Source organism: Lytechinus variegatus, chromosome 15, assembly GCF_018143015.1.
Source record: "Lytechinus variegatus isolate NC3 chromosome 15, Lvar_3.0, whole genome shotgun sequence".
NCBI classification, from domain to species: domain Eukaryota; kingdom Metazoa; phylum Echinodermata; class Echinoidea; order Temnopleuroida; family Toxopneustidae; genus Lytechinus; species Lytechinus variegatus.
In genome coordinates this window covers 26,865,110-26,888,308 of record NC_054754.1, presented here as the reverse complement: position 1 = coordinate 26,888,308, position 23,199 = coordinate 26,865,110, and the positions used below count along the sequence as shown (strand labels likewise).

The following is a 23,199-nucleotide window of genomic DNA, read 5'->3' as shown; positions in this document are numbered from 1 at the left end:
CATCACGAAGTAATTAATGATATGCAGGGCAGCAGATGTAAACAACTTAAAAAATAGATTGAAAACACTAAGTAAGAGCAACATCATGGACAAAAAAAATAATTGAAGAAGATCAAGTTTTGAAAATGCTGTAAACGCCCCAGGTATGGCGCTCTCTAATGGAGAGTAGTTTAAATATGCCCTGGCATAAATAACTATATTTATAGCATTGTTTTATAAGATAATGTTTGCGATGCAATTGTTTCACTGAGTGTTGCCAAGTAATTGCCAAGCAATGACCCGTTTTGCATCGCTGAAATAAGTTCACCCTGAAGAAAAGTCTGGTTCAAAACACACACAAAAAAATGGTGAAAAGATGACAAGATGTTATCTAAAATGCAAATATTTCAAGAATTCATGATGATTAATCTTTTTTTCGGGAGTAAAATGATTTGCCTGTAGATATACGGAAGGCACAATCAAAACTATTTGATTTCTTTTAACATTACATTTCATTGATATATTATTTTTCTGTTATTTTCATGACATTTTTTGTCAGTTTAGCGTTTTAATGAATCTTTTAGGGTTTATTTTTCAGCTCCCTCAATTTAGTTGATATTGTCACGAAATGGATTTTATTTCGTGTTAGGAAATTATCTTTGGTTGATTTATAATGATTTTGTCGTAGCTGGCGATATTACATGCATGTTTCTACAGTAATAATGACGTAGAGAAGACATTGAAAATTATACATGTTTTGAACCGTTTTTGTGGAATAACAATTTCCTGGAGATGCTTAACTGATTATTATGGTTATCACTAGCTTGATCTAAATGAAAGCTTTAATTTGATATGTCATTCATGCATATCCGGTTTTGGAGACCAAAGTTATAGCTGTTTTAAGATTGTAACAGAGGTTAACTATAACAGATATTGTATAATTAATGCATAAGTACAGTAAGTTGTTGTACTCGTGAGGCTTCGCCGGTTAGCTTTTGGGAAAGGGCACTTCCAAACAACAAGGTCCAATCTGGACTAAGTCTGGAGCAGACGGGTTGGTCTGAAGCGGATGGTTGCTGGTCTGGAAGCAGACGGTCGGAGGTCCGGAGCAGACAACGGGAAAAACTACAAGTAGAGCAGAGCCAATGGGTGTGGTCGTGGGAACCTGACTGCAGAAGGACCCATACATATGGTCGAAGAACCAGACGTCGTTTCCGGTACTGAACAGAGGTCCCTGGTTGCAGTACGGTAACAGACGAGGTTGCGGTACTGACGTGGTTGCAGTACGGAATCAGACGTGCGTGGTTGCAGTACGGAATCAGACGTGCTTGGTTGCAGTACTGAACAGATGTCAGTGGTTGCAGTACTGAACAGACGTTGTTGCAGTACGGTATCAGACGTGGTCGTGTACTGAACAGATGTCAGTGGTTGCAGTACTGAACAGACGTTGTTGCAGTACGGTATCAGACGTGGTCGTGTACTGAACAGACGTGGTTGCAGTACGGAATTCAGACGTGGTTGCAGTACGGAGCAGACGTGGTTGCTGTACTGAACAGACGTAGTAGCTGGTCGTAAGCAGACGACGGAGGAAATTAACAGAGTCCATGGGTATGGTCGTAGGAGTTTAACTACAGAGAAACCCATACCTATGGTCGAGAGAGCTTAACTACAGGAATCAGATGCATATGGTCGTAGGAGCTTAACTACAGGAATCAGATGCATATGGTCGGGTGAGCTTTTGGAGCTGATAACAAAGAGTGTAGCCGTCTGGAGGTTGCCTGGTGGTGGTACTGACAGGATCGAGGCGTGTGCAAGTGTCAACTGCGGCAGTATATCTCTGCCAAACGGATCCACGACTAAAAGTTTGGAAATCGACGCGGCGACACACCCGCCGGCGGCAGGCATCCTGACAAGAGCGAGCTGCCGGCGGACCGAACCCACGCCGCCGCCCAGCGGTTCCGTCACAATACGTTAAATTAAGGTTAAGTGCATTTCAAGAGACAAAGTTGATGAAAGGTCTTTTCTTGGAGAAGAGATTTTCAAAATTGAGGCCGAATGACAGAAACTCCTTTAATACTTCAAACAAAGTTTCAGTCTGTTTGTTAATTTAAGTTCATGCTAGAACTTCATTGAAATCGAATGAAAAGAAACAGAGATGGTGCGAGAGAGGCTGGGTAGGGGGAGAGAGATTGTTTGCTAGAGGGGGTTTTGGGATTTAATTTCAACCTCTATGGTTGATTACGTTTGTTGGGCCTGAACTTGGTAAAGAGGACTTCGTGAAACAGCGGACAAGTAGCTCACTATCTCCGATTCAGTCAAGAAGTTAGACTTATAACTGTGTTGAGAAACGGGCCCCATGATGTCTAATCTACGATGACCGGCGTGAAGTTGGTTGGATATTCGATATTCAAACTGTGAAGTTGGTTGGATATTCAGGTTCGATATTCAAACGCGTGTGAAGTTGGACAGATATTCAATATTCGATATTAAAAAATTAGGGGTTTTGAAAGCTAGCTAGGGGGTTTAAAAGGTGGAACACGTCTCGGGCAACCATAAAATAGCTGGCTTGCCCTAATACGAGGATTTTTTAGGGGACAAAAGTCAGTGAATAAAAGGGTTGGAAATTTCTAATTTAATTGTTTTTTCAAGGGGCCCCCAGGGATATCCCGACGGCCTAGCCAGGGTAACCACCTATCCTAACTTGTAGAACTCGATTCGGGTAACAAGATAAACACCTGCTTGACCCGGCGTATGTACATTAAGGGGCTCAAATTAACAAAATTAAAGGGAATAAAGGGCTATTTAGACCATTTTTTAATTAAAAAAAGTATTTTTTCAAGGGGCCCCCAGGGATATCCCGACGGCCTAGCCAGGGTAACCACCTATCCTAACTTGTAGAACTCGATTCGGGTAACAAGATAAACACCTGCTTGACCCGGCGCATGTACATTAAGGGGGCTCAAATTAACAAAATTAAAGGGAATAAAGGGCTATTTAGACCATTTAAAAAAAAAAAAAAATATTTTTTTCAAGTTGCCCCCAGGGATATCCCGACGGCCTAGCCAGGGTAACCACCTATCCTAACTTGTAGAACTCGATTCGGGTAACACGATAAACACCTGCTTGACCCGGCGCATGTACATTAAGGGGGCTCAAATTAACAAAATTAAAGTGAATAAAGGGCTATTTAGACCATTTTTTAATTAAAAAAAGTATTTTTTTCAAGGGGCCCCCAGGGATATCCCGACGGCCTAGCCAGGGTAACCACCTATCCTAACTTGTAGAACTCGATTCGGGTAACAAGATAAACACCTGCTCGACCCGGCGCATGTACATTAAGGGGGCTCAAATTAACAAAATTAAAGGGAATAAAGGGCTATTTAGACCATTTTTTAATTTAAAAAAGTATTTTTTTCAAGGGGCCCCCAGGGATATCCCGACGGCCTAGCCAGGGTAACCACCTATCCTAACTTGTAGAAATCGATTCGGGTAACACGATAAACACCTGCTTGACCCGGCGCATGTACATTAAGGGGGCTCAAATTAACAAAATTAAAGTGAATAAAGGGCTATTTAGAGCATTGGGAACTACTGCCCCGACTTCCTCCCTATCTCTTAGTGCCGGCAATGGGAAGAGTAGAAAAAAAAAACAATAAGAAAAGGGAGAAAATGAAATAGAAGATATCATTTATTCTACTCTTTTATATTGTATTAATTATATTTGATTTTTTATACAAAATTATGAAAAAACAATAAAAACTTTAAAAGATAAAAAAATAGAAGAGAGAGAAGGGAAAGGGACTCGGAGAGAGAGCAAAGAAAAGGAGGGGGGAATATAAAGAAAAATAGGGAGAACGGAGAGGTCATAATAGTATGAACAGGATACTTTAGGATTGTGCCCCGAGCAACTTTGAGATTGTTTTAGACATGCATGGTGTGCAGAAAATGAACATCATATATCTTTCATCTTCCTTTCCTTTCTTTCCTTTTGTCATTTCTTTTTTTGTTCCCAGTTTCAGAACTTTTTGGGGGGCTTGGGGCAGTGTTATCGGATGGGGTCCGGAACAATAATGGCACAAGGGTTTTTATCCTATAAGGAGGCAAAATAACATTCTCGGTGGGGGGGGGGGGTGACACACAATTTCTTTAAATCGAGCGAGAAGTGCGAGCTAATTTTATTTCAAAAATAATGGTGTCCCTCCTGACTTGAAAAGCGACCTGTTAAGGACTAGCTGTTTGCATTAATTGGGTCATGAAGATGATATCTCACCAAATAAATAGTGTGAGCGCGAAGGGATGATACCTGGACGTTCTAAGCACCTTTTTTGTCATCATGAACTGAATGGGTATCTAATTCGCTGAAAATATTTCAGTTATGAAAATTGTGGACACGCAGGATATGTATCTCGCTAAAACAAATAATGAAAACTCTAATGACATTGGATTTTTAAGACCCATGTAAATAGATAATTTACTTATTTCAATTATTAGTTACTGCGAGCGCGTAGCGCGAGCGACATCGTGAATTTTATATAATGACCTGAAAGATCTATGTTAGTGACCAAAATTGTCGGGAGCTAAATGCTAACGGTGAATGGATGAGAAAATTTTCAAAATTTTAAGAACAAAAAAAAAAGTCTTGGAGAATTATGACAATGCTTACTAAACATTTTTTTCTTCAAAATTTCGGGGGGTTGGGCAACTCACTGGGCCTCATCCTTTGGTGCCACCACTGGTCTGGGGCGGAGCCCCCGGAACCTCGTGATATTTTAAAACTTTGCAGATGGCCAACATTTTTTTATCATATCGCGGGTATATACACCACATATTATATTAAAGGGATGGTCCGGGCTGAAAGTATTATAGCTTAATAAATAGAGTAAAATTCACTTAGCAAAATGCCAAAAATTTCATCAAAATCGGATAACAAATTAAGAAGTTTAAATTTTAGCAATGTTTTGTGAAAACAGTATGGTCATGATATTCATTAGGTGGGCTGATGATGTCACATCTCCACTTGTTCTTTTGTATTTTACTATATGAAATTAGGTCTATTCAAATTTTTTTCCTCCAAGAGCTAGAAAAATTGGATTGTCCATTGATTTATTGCATTTGATATTATTTTATTGCTGCAACTTATTTCACTATAAGGGAGACATTATTCACACAAGTATGAAATAACGGGGAAAAAATTATGTATTAACACGTTAAGAAAAATGAAAGTTGAGATGTAACATCCACAGCCCATCTAATAAATATTCATGATGATTGTTTTCACAAAATATTGCTAAACTTTAAACTTGTTTGTTTGTTTTATTTCATAACAATATAGATACAATAACGGAGGATCGCCCAATTCAGCTGTATTTGCAAAATACTGCTGTTCTTCCTTGGGGTTCTACATTTACCAAACAAAGTAATATACACCAATAAAAATACTAAAAGAAAAACATTTCCAAGTAAAGTACATTGACAGAAAAGTGTTCAAAAAAAGCTTACTAAAACTATGAAAACAAAAAGAAAGAAGTAAAAATACAAATGCTCAATCTAAATAATCATAATAGAGTATGAAAGCAACTTAAAGTTGGTACATTATGAATTTCATTGAGCAATCGATTATAAATTGATATCCCCGATAGAAAAATGTCCTTTTACAATTGTTAGAATTTGGCTTGGGTAAATTAATAACAAATACTTTAGTATTTGTTTTCCGATTTTAATGAAATTTTTGGCATTTTGCTCAGTGAATACCACTCTATGTATCAAAATATAAATATTTTCACCCCGGACTATCCCTTTAAGTTCAAAGCAGTTCAGTGCGGATAATAAACGAAATATATTAAAGCAGCAAAACATAGCAAAAGTGGAAAATTTGTATAAGTCACCAGCGAGCGAAGCGAGCTAGAAAATCTTGGCCTTTTAAAAAGATTTTAAATATAAATTCAAATTATGTGATGGTCGCATTGGCAATTTAGCCGATCAATCAATCAATAATTAGTCACGCGATATCGTATAAAAGAGACATGTTAATTCATAATACAATTATTTTTTAGGGGTATAACTCCGTCCTTGTTGATTAATTGAATTGAAGGCTACACGTGCCATAGAAAATGTTTCCTGAGAATTATTTGAAGATTAGAAGAACGTTAAACTCATATTTTCAACAAGACGTTTTGTATCGATATACGGCCCCATATTTTTTCGGTATGCCTATTTTCTGCAAGAGCATGCAGAGACAGCCGATCTACAACAAAAGGCTAAAGATAATCATTCGACCCAACCCATTCTCATTTTTCTTACTTTGTAATCTGATTACAAAAAAGTAAGTATGTATAATGATTAGACTGATTCGAGAAGAAAAATATGGTTAACATCTCAACAAACTTTGTGCGAATAAAACAAAATACATGTATCACTCGGTTTTCGGAACTATGTTAGTGGCGGAGGAATTAGGACTGAGTGTCATTAATGAATAAAATCTGCTGATGAGATGCTTTACCGAGTTGCCCCTAAATGTGCATGCGCCGGGTCAAGCAGGTGTTTATCTTGTTACCCGAATCGAGTTCTACGAGTTAGGATAGGTGGTTACCCTGGCTAGGCCGTCGGGATATCCCTGGGGGCCCCTTGAAAAAAATACTTTTTTTAATTAAAAAATGGTCTAAATAGCCCTTTATTCCCTTTAATTTTGTTAATTTGAGCCCCCTTAATGTACATGCGCCGGGTCAAGCAGGTGTTTATCTTGTTACCCGAATCGAGTTCTACAAGTTAGGATAGGTGGTTACCCTGGCTAGGCCGTCGGGATATCCCTGGGGGCCCCTTGAAAAAATACTTTTTTTAATTAAAAAATGGTCTAAATAGCCCTTTATTCCCTTTAATTTTGTTAATTTGAGCCCCTTAATGTACATACGCCGGGTCAAGCAGGTGTTTATCTTGTTACCCGAATCGAGTTCTACAAGTTAGGATAGGTGGTTACCCTGGCTAGGCCGTCGGGATATCCCTGGGGGCCCCTTGAAAAAACAATTAAATTAGAAATTTCCAACCCTTTTATTCACTGACTTTTGTCCCCTAAAAAATCCTCGTATTAGGGCAAGCCAGCTATTTTATGGTTGCCCGAGACGTGTTCCACCTTTTAAACCCCCTAGCTAGCTTTCAAAACCCCTAATTTTTTAATATCGAATATTGAATATCTGTCCAACTTCACACGCGTTTGAATATCGAACCTGAATATCCAACCAACTTCACAGTTTGAATATCGAATATCCAACCAACTTCACGCCGGTCATCGTAGATTAGACATCATGGGGCCCGTTTCTCAACACCGTTATAAGTCTAACTTCTTGACTGAATCGGAGATAGTGAGCTACTTGTCCGCTGTTTCACGAAGTCCTCTTTACCAAGTTCAGGCCCAACAAACGTAATCAACCATAGAGGTTGAAATTAAATCCCAAAACAAGTGGGATAATGTAATACAAAATACCGGTAACGATGAAAACCATAGCACATGCTCGATCGCATTCGTCGCATGCATGCATCATACACGTGCGTGGTGGTAGTACGCCCTCTATTGCCCTCTCATTTCCAGTATGTTTGACGTGCTGTACTTTTATTTCTCAGCTCTACAGAATTTCTGTGCTCTCCAGAATTTCTGCAGTCTCCATTTTCGACGAGGTAGCGCTATTTGCGATGGACTATAATTCAGTCGTTTTGTTTAATTTTGCGGTTGTCTGTATTTCTGAGGTTGCCTCTATTTCTGTTGTTGTTTATGTTTCTGAAGTTTTTGTGTTCTGAGGTTGTCTATATTTCTGTTGTTTATGTTTCTGAAGTTTTCTTAAATTCTGAGATTGTCTATATTTATTAGGTTGTCTACAATTCTCTGGCTGTCTATATTTTTGAAAATGTCTTTATTTCTGACGTCTCTATTATTCCTGTAGTTCTCTTCAATTCTGCGGTTGTCTATATTTCTGAAGTTGTATTTAATTCTATGAATGTCTTTACATTTCTCAGTCTTTCTCTATTCCTGCATGAACCTATATTTCTGTGATTGTGTTCAATTATATGGTTATCTACGTATTTTTTTTATCATTTATTATTCTTTGCGATTGTCTTGTTTTTGTGTTTGTCCTTATTTCTGCACTAATGTTTGATTCTGTGAATTTCTATTTTTTAGTTATCTTAATTATTTTGAAAATTTCTTTATTTTTAGATATATTTCTGCATTTTAGTTTATTTTCAACGGTACATATATATTTCTCAAATCGGTAATTTTGGCACTTATGGCCGCCCATAGAAGCTTGTGGGATTTTATCTAAATAAATAGAGTAAAATTCACAGAGATGCTGAAAAATTCATCAATATCGGATAACAAATAACAAAGTTATTGAATTTTAAAGTTAATGACTATTTTGTGAAAACAGTCATATGAACATCGTCATGAATATTCATTAGTTAGGCCGATGATGTCATATCCCCACTTTCCTTTTTCTTATGTTATTACATAAAATCATAATTATTTCATTTTTTCATACATGTGTAAATGATGTGTCTCCATTATGATGAAATAAGTTGTGGCAATAATAACTAATGCTCTAAATCATTTGTAATCCAATTGTTTTAGTTCTTGGTAGAACATTTTTAAATAAATTTGGTCATTTTGCCTCCGACGAAGATTCTGCTAGGATCGAAAGCTTAGGCCCCTTTTGACTCTCTTAAATAAATTTCGTGTAATAAAATACACAAGAACAAGTGGGGATATGACATCATCAGCCCACCTAATCAATATTCATGAAGACAACTGTTTCACCGAAATAATGTTTACAATTCAATAACTTCGTTATTGATATCCAATTTTGATCAAATTTTCAGTATTTTGCTCTGTGAATTTTGCTCTATTTATTAAGATACAAATATCTTCAGCCTGGACCATCCCTTTAAATTCGGGATTTGTGAGGTGTCAATTTCCTTTACTCACAGGGTAGATCTGCGACTCACCTTGAACAATCCTTTCTTCTCAAGGATTGATAGTACCCCAGTCTTCACCTCTCTTCCTGCTGATGCAAGTATTGAGCTGGATACATCTCCCTTCGACAGCGCCATGGCCTAGATCGTGACACAGGGTCTACAAGGTAAGCAACATATTGTATACTAAATTTCATTATGAACAGGATTCGACACAATCTTTGTGAAACTTTTATCCATTATGTGGCAGTTGGAACTAAACTGAAAATTACTCAGTTACTTAATACAAAATGAATTGATGTATTACTACGCCTTAGGGTTGATAATAAAGGGGGGGGGGGGTAATCACGTACTTATAATTTTTTAAGGTGATTCAGAACAGAAGGATTTGAGAGTTTCAGAATAGTGTCATTTATTGATAGTCACCATTACAATCAATAAGGGTCACACTGTGTTTATGGTTCTTAATTTCTCCAAGGCATTCTAAACGGTAAATCATAAAATTCTCCTACACAAACTTTAATCTAGGTACAGACCCTCAGCTTTCGCATATTGCACAATACGGAGTCTGAAGTTGTGAGACTAGATTCACTCTGTACTATGACTGGCTCTTATTTTGACAAAGACTAATATGCTTTTCACACTGCACATTTTGTCCTTAACCCCGGGAAATTGGTGGGGCTAAGGGGGGTCTTAGCCCCACCAATTTCCCAGGGTTAAGCTAAGCCCACTTTGTTTTCACACTACGTTTTATAACTTCTGAAGGTTTCCATGGCGAAGAACAATAGTGTAGTAGATTTCACGGTACACCATGTATCTTTCTTGGGCAAATGTTGGTCCTGAAAAGGACCACCCAATCTCGACGTTTCGACAAGTGTGTTCTTGTCGTCCTCAGGAGAATGAGCAAAGTTTGTAAAAGCAGGCCTTATATACTCTGTCGAAGTGCCGTCTGCACGGTATCTCGCAGGGTACATGTGTCTGATTGGCTAGATAAGTCACATGACATCCACATATGCGGACGTGGGTGACAACACACAAATTGGGCGCGCAAAACCAGCTACGACCGGAAATGCCGTCATTTATCGTTCCCGCTAGGATTAGCATGAATGACAAAGGCCACCACTTCCGCCCGTGCGCTGCAGTGCTCACACGTGTGTGTGGAAACTCCCGGTAGGCTAATTAGGCAAATTAGCCCCTTTGTCTAGAACGGTAAGCCAGATATTGCTAAGTTGGAGGCCGCTGTCTTGAGGGACAGTGTTATGTTCCTCAATCTCCAACGCTTCTCTGACTCTCCGCTGATGCCAGTAGGGGACACGGGTGACTAGTCTACTTTCATCCCAGAGGATCCGGTGATCATGCGTATGAGCATGATCGATGATTGCAGACTTGTCCCTCTCGTCTCTCCTACAATGGGCCCTATGTTCCTTAATCCGAGTGTTAAAGGAACGACCCGTCTCTCCGATGTGAACTTTACCGCATTCACAAGGAATTCGGTAAACTCCAGGGAGGTCCTTGGAGTTGCGTTTGTCCTTATGGCTGGTGAGGGCAGATTGAAGCTTATTTGAGGAACTATGACGAACCTCAATGTCGGCTTCTCTCAAAATCCTCTGAATCTTGTGAGAGGCTGCTCCCAGATATGGAAGAATAACTCTCGCCTTGGGTTGTCTAACATGAGGGTTCCGCGAAGGGGGAAGCTCAGTGCAGATCTTATGTGAGGGGTAGTTGTTACATTTCAAAACACGTTTGATATGTACAAGCTCACCTCTCAGGTGGATCTGGTCACTAACCTCATGTGCTCGTTTGACTAAGGTCTTGTTGATGGATCTCAACACTACGTTTTAGCAAAGTGGGCTAGCGCGGTAAATAGTACGGTACTATCTGGCCCTGCAAAAAAGCAGGGTTAGCCGGCATTGTGGTGCATGCTAGCACCACAATTACGGTGCTAAGAGCTGCAGTGTGAAACGAAACAGGGCTAAGGAAACGTGGGGCTTAGCATTAGCCAATCACAGAAGTCGAAATTGCACGTTAATCGCGCTCTGAATGGTAAAATCATCAATATTTATGAGCAAAAACCCCGGTTGAGCGGATAGTATTTGGTTAAGAAAGACAGTGTGAATCGAAAAAAATGATAGTATGGGGTTAAGGATAGTATGGGGTTAAGGAAATGCAGTGTGAAAAGCATAATAGAGTTTGGCCTGTAGTCTTCATTCTAGACATGGTATTGGTTAAAGTGTCAAATATGAGTCTGTGCTTGCAGACTACACAGACTTTGCCGTTGTGGAGTTAGAGGAAAGGCCTCGGAGTGTTTCAGGAGCTACCCCACTAGGTGGTTTCAGACTGCCTCGAAGTTCGTCAGTTCCAGGTATTCTCTGATCGGGAAATTTACCCCGATCAGAAAATACCAGGTATTTTGGTAATGTGAAAGCAAACTACGCGTAATCTCCCCGAAAGAAAATACCCGCTAAATAGTAGGTACTTGGCGAAATTACGAGAACTTTCGCGGGGATTTTTCCAAGGTCGCAGGTATTTTGGCGATGTGAAAGCAAATTACGGGAACTTTTAGCCCAGCGTGTCGTTTGGCGTCGTTGGGCGCGGGAGCTGTGGGTGGCTGCTGGGCTAGTGATTTTGAATATCGCGCCTTGCCTGCTTATCAGACCATACTATGCGCATGCTCGTAACTTCAGGAACTTATCCCGAAGGGTATGTTTCGGGGCGGTGTGAATGCAAGAATAATTAATGGGTATTTTTTAGCCGAAAACAGTTCCCGTAATTTAACGGGGATTCTTGTGATCGAGGCGGTTTGAAACCACTGGAAACACTCAGTTTGTATCAGTTTCAGTCCGATCCTTCTATATATGATTCCAATTACTTGTGGTGTGCCACATGGTTTCCTACTTGGCCCTAATCTGATTTTTACTTATATAAACGATATCCACCATATATATACATGTATATATATGATTTCAACCATCAGAAAAGGAACGAAAGGGAAAAAATGTATAATTTATAGCAGAGCTTAACTAATAGTTAATGATTACAATAGTAATAAATATTAGGCAGGAGTTTTTTTTTTCTTTTATTTATTTTCGTCAACAACATATTTGTCAAGAACTTGTCATCTTATCTTTTTGTCTCAAACAAGTGTACTTTTTTGTACATAAGGTATACCATTTCTCCACTCCTCGGTAGGGTTCCAAATAGAATTTCAAAACTAAATTGCTATGCATTTTCGTTTTCACTCCGTTTTCATTTATGTACTGTTCAACAAAATACCAATCAAGTAACTTGATACAATCATAACAAGCCAATGTCATAACAATATATAATGGGCATTAAATCGACTTAAAACAGACATACTAAAACAAGCATACTACGTAGGCTTTCGCATCGGGTATCCATTTAACACCTGTGTGGAGAGTTGATAAAATCACTAACTTCCTTTAAAACATTAAATTAGCTTACCTTCTATAAATTAAATCTCTAGAAAGATACCAGGAAATAATCCATGTCAGTTGCCTATGTTAAAAATGGTTCAAGTGAACTTCGAACTATAATTTCAGTCACAGCTGCAAAATCGACGCCAGTTCGACCAATATAATTCCGTTATGTTCATTGTACCATCGACGGGTTAGGAGTTGGCTCCTTTAGTGTGGCCGTATAGCAGATTCGACTGGATAAAAAATACCCGTTTTGCTATTTTTCGGTGCAATTGTCAGGCAGACAATAACCGTGGTATTTCAATGTCACCATCAAGTTGTTTACGAATGTTTTTTTTTTCTCAGTGTCTTTCTTCACCAACCTGAGTTATCAAACCATGAAGCTATATCTAATCTCGCAAAGAAAGCCTTACATGTTTAGTTCGTAATTCAGTTCAATGCAATTTCATTTACTTAACATATGTATAAAAAAATAAAATACAATGCAAATTAACATATTAAATGCATACATTTATCAACGCATAAATACAACAACAAAATAAACATAATTTATACTTTCATATATAAAAAATCAATATATGGTTAGAGGCAACCAAAAAGAATAAAATCTTGTAGGCAGGTACCCCTTTATAATTACACAAATATTAGATTTTACATAAACAATCCAATTCACTTAGACGTATATACATTCATACATCAAACACAGGATCACCCACACCCAGCACACATCCATGATCTATTACACTCAAAAGAGAGAGAGAGATGGAGAGATTTCAGGGCCCTGGGAATGATTTTTTTGGGGGCGGGGGGGAGGGGGTGTACTGATGTAAATTTGAAAATCTTTAAGATTTACGATTGTGATAACTATTCCATGGAAATCTTGATTTCAATTGGCTGCTCAGCTAGTCCTGTTACCAAAGCGAGCATCATCGTCAGTTCTTAATAAAACCAGACCATATCGCCCCAAGATGGGCAATGGAAGGAAACCATTGTAGACTCGGCCAAAAAAAATGTCCTCGACTATAAAAATCATATAAACCTGTCAATGCATGAGAATTATTATTATGGTAAATTTACCACACGATGGTGACTTGCACGGAATCCTTGATTCTGATTGGCGGATAAGCATCGTTACCATGGCAGTGAACCTACCCAAAAATAGTAGGGGGCACAATATCAAATGTCCCCCTACTATTTTTGGTATTTTATGATGGAAAGAAATACATCATTCAAAATCGAAATAAAACGTGTATTTTGGACGAGATGACCTTGCTTTTTTGAGTGATATAACCCCTTTTTTGGCTTGTCGAATTTATTTTGGTCGAAATAACCTTACATTTGTGGTGATAACCTTTTTTTCCAACACCTGGTCCCCTACCTTTGGGGAGATATTTCCGCCCTTGATCATTGTATAATTTTTGTTCATATCCGTGATTTTCATGCATACATACATACATCTCAAAATAGATGCAAACTCTTTGATGATTGCATTACCTATGTAGCGCGCGAGTAGCTGCGCAAAAAACGGGCCTACTTCGGGATCATAGAGACCCTTCTTGAAAATGTGCTCAGATGCATGAAGGTTTTGAATTGTGTGCTGCATTTGATTATTCACATGATCTGTGCATCTACCAGATTATGACGAATAAGTGAGTGTGATGACACAAAGGACCATCCTCTGCACCGTCGCCCCTGCCTCACGAAGAGGTTAATTGCTCGAACATGTGTCAGTGTAAAGGACCTCAATTACAAATTCAAGTTAATTTACTTTGATGTGCAGTGCTAAATACAACCCATATCAGGGGATAAGTTGCCAATCCGTCCACTGCCAACTCGTCCACTGACCACATGGTCTACCTTAATTTAGTTCAATGCCATTCTGTTCATCAACACTTCACCTAACAACCATTATAGTTCAATAACCATTTGCTCCAAAAGCATTTGGTCCAAGTGCACAATCATCATGTTTGTCTATGACCATTCGTCTCGTAACCAGTTGGTCAAATATTCGTTTTTATTTTCATTCATTTTGCCCATAGTCATGAAAGTGGTAACTTTCAGCAAACAACTTCAATTCAGCCTTTCACCTTCCTTGGGGTAAAATGTGTTCAGTGAGGGCGCCGTAACACAAAGGTTAGCGATTGATCACTAAATGAAATGACCAATCAAGATCCTCGTTGCATGTGCATTTTGCTAAGTAGACTTGCTATGAACCAATCAGAATTGCTCTTTGAAATTAGCGATCAATCGTTAACCTTTGTGTTACGGGACCCTGATCATGCTGATGACAAAGTCCCACCAACGAAACCGACCTCAGACCGATTAAAGCCATACGTTATTACCAACTAGAGATGCTCGGCGGGTCGCGCGGCCGAGCACAGTCAAAATTTGACAAATAAATAAAAATATCATAGCGACAATTACCCTGCCCACATTTTGCCTGTGGGTACCAAATTTGATGACAATAATATGACGCAGCAGCGCGACTCTGCAGAACCTAAAGTATTGTCCAGTATCACCTGTTGGGGAATACAATTAGAGAGTTATCTGGATATATTTTGTAAACCTAACCCTAAAACACCCACCAAAAATGATAGGCATCTTCGCTTCACCTTCTGATATTGCATTTGTGTGCCAACTGTTATGACAACCTGGAAAAAGCCAAGATACAGGTTTTACCAAATTTTCCACAATATGGTTACTATAGCAACCATGTCTCCACCCACTCCAAAATCAATAGGCGGCTTTGCTTAATGGACCTTCATGCCACATTCAAAGATGATCGGGGAAGAAATGCAGCTGATAGAGCGCTCACAAGGAAATCTCTGCGGCGGACGCGTCGGCAGCGGCGCACGAGGCCAAATCAAAAGTATATCCTCCGAACTCTGGTGATACAATGACTTACCATCGGTCGGTTTGGAGTCAGTTTCATTGGTGTGACTGTAACTTCATGCATTTATGTGTAAAGAAACACGGAAAGAAACCAAATGAGCGAGAAAGAATAGGAATTTTGGAAGCCTTTATGTTCAAGATGAAATGTCTGGATCTCCCGAGGGATTGCATTGAATGACTTCACTGAAGCTCGTAGCATTGTCTCTGGCGAGCATTGCAGAAATTTTCCATGAGCTTTTAAAAAAATTATGGGATTCCCCTATTACACATTGCGAAACGAATTTACCCATATAATACAATATTAATTTATATTTATGAACATGAACTCTAAAGTAATAAATTGTTAAACGTATTTTAACAAGTTATATTGAAATAGTAAAAATCTTTGAAGAAATGTGTATATTCCAGTCAAGAATCGATCTTATGAATTTTATCTTCATAAACCCTAAACCCAATTTTCCATTCTTCACATTTTAAACGCAAAACTATCGAATTATCAAAACCAAGGTATTATGTTTAAAATGATTATTTTTATTGCAGTACCTAGACCCAACCTCTCTAACTAAGCAATTTGTTTATTTTACTAAAGAAATAGGTCTTGTGACGGCTCATATACCCTATCCATTATCTAAAGCCATGCAGGGTTACACCAAAGCCGAATTCTTCCGAATGAAAACACACCCTTCCCCACCGACACCCCCCCCCCTACACACACACATACAATTATATAGAAGGGAAACAAGCTGAGAGAGGCGAGAGATATCATAAATAGAAGAAGAAAGAACGAGAAACGATACAGGAATTAATCGAGATTGTGAATAGAAAATGAGAGAGAAAAAGGGGAGAGAAGTAAGAGAGAGAGAAGAGGAAATAATATGTTATATTAGATAGCCAAGACAGATAGCCAAGCGCGATTGGTCAATTGCGCGTCACGTGATATGATCGAAATCCGTGTATTTCCCCAGCCGGTCCACCTTCGATGAATATATTGACCAACCGGTCCGTGAATATATTTTTCTACGTGATGGCGCCCTCTTGTGGATTAGATGTTACCATGCTTTATCGGCCTGCCTTGGGTCCTGGACCTGGACTGGGCTCGAATTTAGAGTTAGATCTAGGGCTAGGCCTAAACAAAATTGATTTGATTAGAAAAGGGTCATTCACTGCGTTAGACTAACGTTACTTAGATATCTATAGATCAAGATCTAACGTTAGATCTATACCAGTTCAATCAATCACTGTGAATATCATAAACATGCCGCACGCATGAGGCCTAACTATATTTTCATCATTAAAGGCTATCTAATATAACAGATATTGACTGATGGGATGTGTAAAAAAAAACATTCTTTGGACCACCTAAAGGATTAATATTTTCCCTCGTGATCATATTTTCCCTCAGCGCTGCGCGCTTCGGGAAAATATAACCCCTCGGGAAAATACAAATCCGGCGGTCCAAAGAATGTTTATATTACACACCCCATCAGTCAATATCTGTATAATATATGAGAGAGGGAGAGAGAGAGAAGAGTCATATATTATCGTAAATCTATAAATCTACTAGGACTTTGTGTATTTTTTCTGAAATAACACTCCTGAACTAGGAAAGTGCCCGGGAAAAGGGTTGAGCTTTATTGCTAAGTACTTTAATCCGGGACTTTGATATCTGGGATATTCCACAACTTGATATAAACACGGAATAAATTTATAGCCATGAAAGAGGAAAACTGGGGTTGAAGAATAATTTACATTGACGAGTGTTGTAATTATGTACGGTTAAAGGACAAGTCCACCCAGAAAAATGTTGATTTTATAGAGAAAAATCAATAGCATACCACTGAGAATTTCATCAAAATCAGACGTAAAATAAGAAAGTTGTGACATTTTAAAGTTTCGTTTTATTTTTCACAAAAACATTGATATGCACAACTCTGTGACATGCAAATGAGACAGTTGATGATGTCCCTCACTCACAATTTCTTCTGTTTTTTATTGTTTGAATAATATAATATTTATTTTTTTACAGATTTGACAATAATGACCGATTTGACTGAACCATAAAGTATTTAACAATGCTTATACATGTTCAGGGGTAATAAATCGTTGTTTCACTTGACAATCAGGAGAAAATTAGAATATTTCTTATTTCATACAATGAAAGACAAAAGAAATACTAGTAGAGAGTGGATGACGTCATCAGTCTCCTCATCTTATACCAATCAGGATGTGCATAATAACTGTTTCATGAAATAAAAAAATTAAATGTCATAACTTTCTTATTTTACAACCGATTTTGATGAAATTTTCAATGTTATATTTGTAAGAATTTTCTTTTTTATTCAAATCAGTATTTTGTTGGGGTGGACTTGTCCTATTTTTTTATCTTTTCATTCTTTTTGGCAAGATTCCAGATTTGTATTTGTATGAGAGTCCATAGAAATCAGATCAAGTATGGGTAAAATATTCTTGTTTTGTCTTCAAAAATGGCATACTTGGAGACCTATATGGAAATTACGAAACAAGTCTAAGTATGCTAAAAAAAATATGTACGCATAAACTTTATTTCATTTTTCAAATGAAGTTATACAATCAACATAAAACTGACAACAGTACTGTTCGATTCGTAAAATATACATTTCCAGTATATATTTCGGATATTATAAGCATGACAAAAGATAAAATATATCTCGATTCAATTCGATTCGTGTTAGTTTCATTCACCTCGACACAAAAGATACAAAACAATTCACAAAAATGTAGTATTTTCTCTATAGGTAAAATCCACTGTATATAAGGAAAAGTCATTATAGCAAAAGCCCATGACAACATTAAACACTAATTATGAATCCAGAACTATCAGTCTGCATCACTGGCGTAAATCCCGGGGGGGATGGTCTGTACAAACATCCCCCCCCCCCCCACTTTTTACGGAAGAAATGAAAAAAATCACAAGAGATAATTGTTTTGTTGGTGAAAATTCTTCCTAAAATACCGCTTAACAAATAAAACAATATCATTGGATCATAAAATGCAAATAAAGAGCCAGTTCACCATTTGCAAATGAAATACTTTTGTCCTTATTATAACATTGAAAAGAAACCCTGTGTCTTCCAATTCATCAAAGTTGGGGTTTTGGGGAGGGATTAAGATGGAATGTCAAAACATTTTGAATGTAACCTCTAATAATACCATTAAACCATCATGGGGTAAAAAATGATTACAATATCGGAGGGGTATTTGCCATATGGACATACAGTGGTGTAACTACCGGGGGGGGGCATGGGGGAAAGGAGAAATTAGGGAGAGAAGAAGAGAAACGTAGTGGGAAAGAAGAAACTATAATTCATTACAGTGTTATATTATAATTATTTATGTTACATTACATAAACATTTTCATAATAACTTTATGAAACACAATTTGCCCAGGGCCTACGACTTCATTGTTCCTGGTGCTCGCATTGTCTGTTTAACAAGATATATAATCCTGTTGTACTAAAACATCACGTTTTCAAGTCAATATAAACCAAACATATTTTCTAGCACTTGAGTTATCATATATTGACATATGCTTATTTTACATGACTCAAAAAGTGATTGCCCCATGTTAAGGTCTCCGTATATAAACATTTTCTGTCCGTGATTACGTTCGCATAAGTGGATTGGTGAAATATGTCTGCTCTTCGTGAATTCCTAAAATCAGTCCTTAGAATGCCCCACTTCAGGTCTGAATTATCTAAATTTTCAGCTCGCGCTTCGCGCTCGCAATATTTGATTGGTGAGATGCGTATGATAATCATGATTGCAATGACTACAAAGAGTGTTTCATGTGTTCAGATGTAATTCTAATAAAATCAGCAAGCGCTTGGCACTCGCATTAGATGACTAGGGTGAGATATGCATACTCTTAATGGATTCCTAAAATATATTCCTTAAAATCTCGCTGTTTGTGGTCAAAATATACGAAAATTTCAGCTCGCGCTTCGCGCTCGCATTGTTTAGCAAGACAGGTACCTATCTTGATTACAAAAATTTGATTATAATGTCCCTTTTTAGTTGTGAATATAAAAAATCGACTCGCGCTTCGCGCGCTCACTCAGTGATTAAATTTTTTTTTGCTGGTGCCCCCACAATGACGTGACCCACGGAATGCCAGTGTGGACATATCAATGACAATTCCTTGCATATCTAAAAACATGACTGCAAAAAAATGCCAAAATATTTCAGTCATCCCCCCCACCCATCAACACGGATTTACGCCAGTGGTCTGCATTAACTTTGGTGGCGTTTCATAATAGTGTTTTTATAGTTTGAAATTAATACTACAATAGATAAATTCGACTTCGAAGCTCTGTAACTTCTGACCGCCATAACGGGGGGTGGGGGGCTTCCAAAGAACAACAAAGGTACCTTCAATGAATTATGCAATTAGCCAAGTGCGTTGCTATATCAGTTATAAAATTATCTTTCAAGTCCCCAATTTAGAAATTACCATGAAAAACAGCACCCAAACCGAATTGGTGTATATAGGTCTACGAACAAACAAATTGGCATGTGAAGTGTAAAAAAAAATCCAACTGACTATTTTATAACGGTTTGATAAAGTATGAATACACTTCGAAGAATATCATATAAATATTGTGACAAAATGACATTTCCAGTTTTTACACTAAACTGCTAAAAGGTATTTAAAGCAAATCGTAAAATTTGTGAAGTTGAACTAGGCACGGATCAAGGGGAATGTTAGGGGGTGCGCAATAAGGTTCGGGCGCACACCTTATACGATTGGTCAGCGACCCAAATTCATTGAAATAAAACGTAAGATTTAATGCTAATATTGAGTCATAAAATATCTTACTGTGCAATATTCTTAATTATATAGTACGAATACCTATTTTCAAATCTGTGACTGATGTGCTATTATCCTTATCAGAACAAAAACGAATTTAATATCTAGTCGTAATAACGTCATACCGATCGTACGATTGCCTTTAACAATTTGAAACTTATTTGGCCTTTACTCCAAAATAATCACTTGCAATCATCCAAAATTTTATATTAGTATTCCTTCAGTTGATTTGAATCTCATGTTAAAATATACTTATCATTTGCATATTCGAAAACTGAGCGAAGTGCGATTTATTCTAAAATCAGATTGTGGACAAGCCGTAATGTGTGTGTGGTGGTTACACTTCGTAGTTCCGAAGGTTCTTTATTCCAAATGTTCGTAATTCTGAAACACGTAAATAGCATATACCTCGATGTTCGTTAATCCAAAAACGTAAAATGGTTCGTTAATCCGAACATTTGTGGCGTTATTCCGAAGGTTCGATAATCCGAAAACGAAATAAGGTTCGATGTTCAAAGGTTCGTTTGTCCGAAAACAAAATAAGGTTCGTTAATCCGAAAACGAAATAAGGTTCGTTAATCATTACGTTTTCGGACTAACCTTCGGAATTACGAACCTCATTTCGTTTTCGGATTAACGAACCTCACTTTGTTTTCGGACTAACGAACCTTTGGAACATCGAACCTTATTTCGTTTTCGATATAATCAACTGGGTCTATATTACAAGACTACACTGATCAGAATGTTGCATTATGGGTAAGAAACCTGTCTAGATTTGAGGAGTTGATGACTTGAGTTGGGGCTATTAAGGCTTCTGGTTGGTATAATCTTTAAACGACTACTGTAAGGACATGCAGTTAGGTTATAGTAGACAGCGTTGTACATGTATAAAACTTTAAAGAGCATTTTTACTGTAAGTTTTCCTTTCATACTTTTACACCTAATTTGGCAGGAGGCAGTTGTCCGACTGACGGACTGAGGAATCGTATTTTCCATTTTCTTCATTTTTTTCCACACGTTTGGGTTTATCCAGGCCCAGCTAGGGTGTCTGTGTTCTCTGAAATAAAGTCGCGAATCGTCTATTTACATGCCCTCTTCTTCAGATGTACTCTGATCAGTTATGGATTCACACATTTTGTCTCTAAACATGTAGACAATATCAACTGGAATGAACACAAGAACTAGCTCGCATCCTGATCGCCTAATCTGGTCCAGAACCTATTAAAAACGAATAACATATGATATTTATGATTATATAAAAGGGGTAATAATAAATCATGTTATTATCATGTCATGTTAAATCATTACTTTTATCAATACCAACATTATTACTCGACCTTATTGTTATTATCATCATTAATTCTACTATTTTGTTGTTGTTATTATTATTATTAATATTATTATTATCATCATCATCATCAGCAACAGCAGCAGTAGTAGTAGTAGTATCATTACCCTTATTCTGATATTCATCATTCTCAATTAGGCCTACATTATTATTTTTCAAAATCTTTATTGATTCAATAAAGCAAAAATATGTACAATATTCATCGTGTACAACTAAACGGTTACACTTTGTAATTCCGAAGGTTCTTAATTCCGAAACACGTAAATTGCTTATACCTCGATGTTCGTTAACCAGAAAACGAAAAAGGGTTCGTTATTGTCCGAACATTTGTGGCGTTATTACGACGGTTCGTTATTCCGAAGGTTCGATAATCCGAAAACGAAATAAGGTTCGTTGTTCCGAAGGTTCGTTAATCCGAAAACAAAATAAGGTTCGTTGTTCCGAAGGTTCGATAATCCGAAAAATGAAAACCGGGAAAGCAGAGGCAGAGGCAAGTGGGGGGGGGGGGACACCGTTGCTGTTCAATTGTTGTGAGGATGGGAAGGCAAGGGCGGCCGAACGAATTTTCGTATGGGGGCTAAGCCCAAAATGTCAGAATTGTCATTTTGGTGATATTTTCACCTTGAGATTGTCATCTGCGTGAATTCATTGTGTGTATTATAGTAATAGAGAAAAGCCTTTTTGAAGTGACTTCTGATTATGGAAAAGATGTATACAGTTCGTCCCAGAAAAAACGAAACCGAGATTTGCGATGATTTATCATAACTTAATCATAAATACAATAGACAAATGACCTACAAATGGAAAGCTTAGAATCTCCTCTCTCATCTGGTATTACTTAGATTATTCCTCATTCACGCATGAGTGAGTAAAAACAATTCGAAGAAAGGATACCAAAAACTCATTTGGCGGGGGGTATCTGAATGTCAAAAAGAAAATCACATGACTAAAAAGTTCAATATCTGCTCTTTTCTTTGATACCTTAATCACAGAAAATGGTCAAGGAATTAAAAAGTTATGATCCCTCGAAACAATGCTTGTATTTCTATAATTTCATTAAATAAACGTGTTTTCACCGGTTTCCCACAGAAGCTATCGCACGGTAACAAAAGACTTAATGCATGGCTGATCGTCAACAAAACGGAGTGTCGAGTGAGTTTGAACGCTAGCCTGTAAAACCTCTTCATTTTATGAAATTATTGAAATTCAAGCCTTATTTCAAATAACCAGAACTTTCTTATTTCTTGACCATTTTCTGTAATTGAGGTATCAAATAAAAGAGCAGATATTGAGCTTTTTAAAAATAAGGTTTTCTGTTTAAAACCCAGATAAGGCCCGCCAAGTAACTTTTTGGTATCCCCTTTTCTAATTGTTTTTGCTCACTCATGCGTAAATGAGAAATAATTTTAGTAATTGCAGTTGAAAGAAGAGATTCTAAGCTTTCCATTAGTAGGTCATTTGTCTATTTTATATATGATTAAGTTATGATAAATCCTCGCTAAATCTCGCTTTCGTTTTTTCTGGGACGCACTGTATATAGGCTTTATTTTTCGTGAGAGAGTATAATGATCGAGCGGCTTCGAAAAACAAATTTAAAGCTGAAGTTGTAAAACTCGGTTTTTTTGGGGGGTCAATTATTCTTAAAATGGCATTATTGCGAGGTATTGCGAGCGTGAATCACAAGCTTAAACTTTTGGGCATTTCAATAAGAAATGAAAATAAAAAAATCCGAGGTTTCTTTT

General features: G+C 37.6%; 1 protein-coding gene across 1 annotated transcript; it reads right to left on the bottom strand.

The window, feature by feature from the left end:
- Positions 1–10,109: 10,109 nt before the first annotated feature.
- Positions 10,110–11,819, bottom strand: LOC121428424. The gene is made up of 2 exons (XM_041625024.1): positions 11,804–11,819; positions 10,110–10,765 (listed from the first exon to the last, which is right to left on the bottom strand). The coding sequence occupies exons 1-2, from the start codon at positions 11,817–11,819 to the stop codon at positions 10,110–10,112; spliced, it is 672 nt and encodes a 223-aa protein (XP_041480958.1).
- Between the last annotated feature and the right edge of the window lie 11,380 nt (positions 11,820–23,199).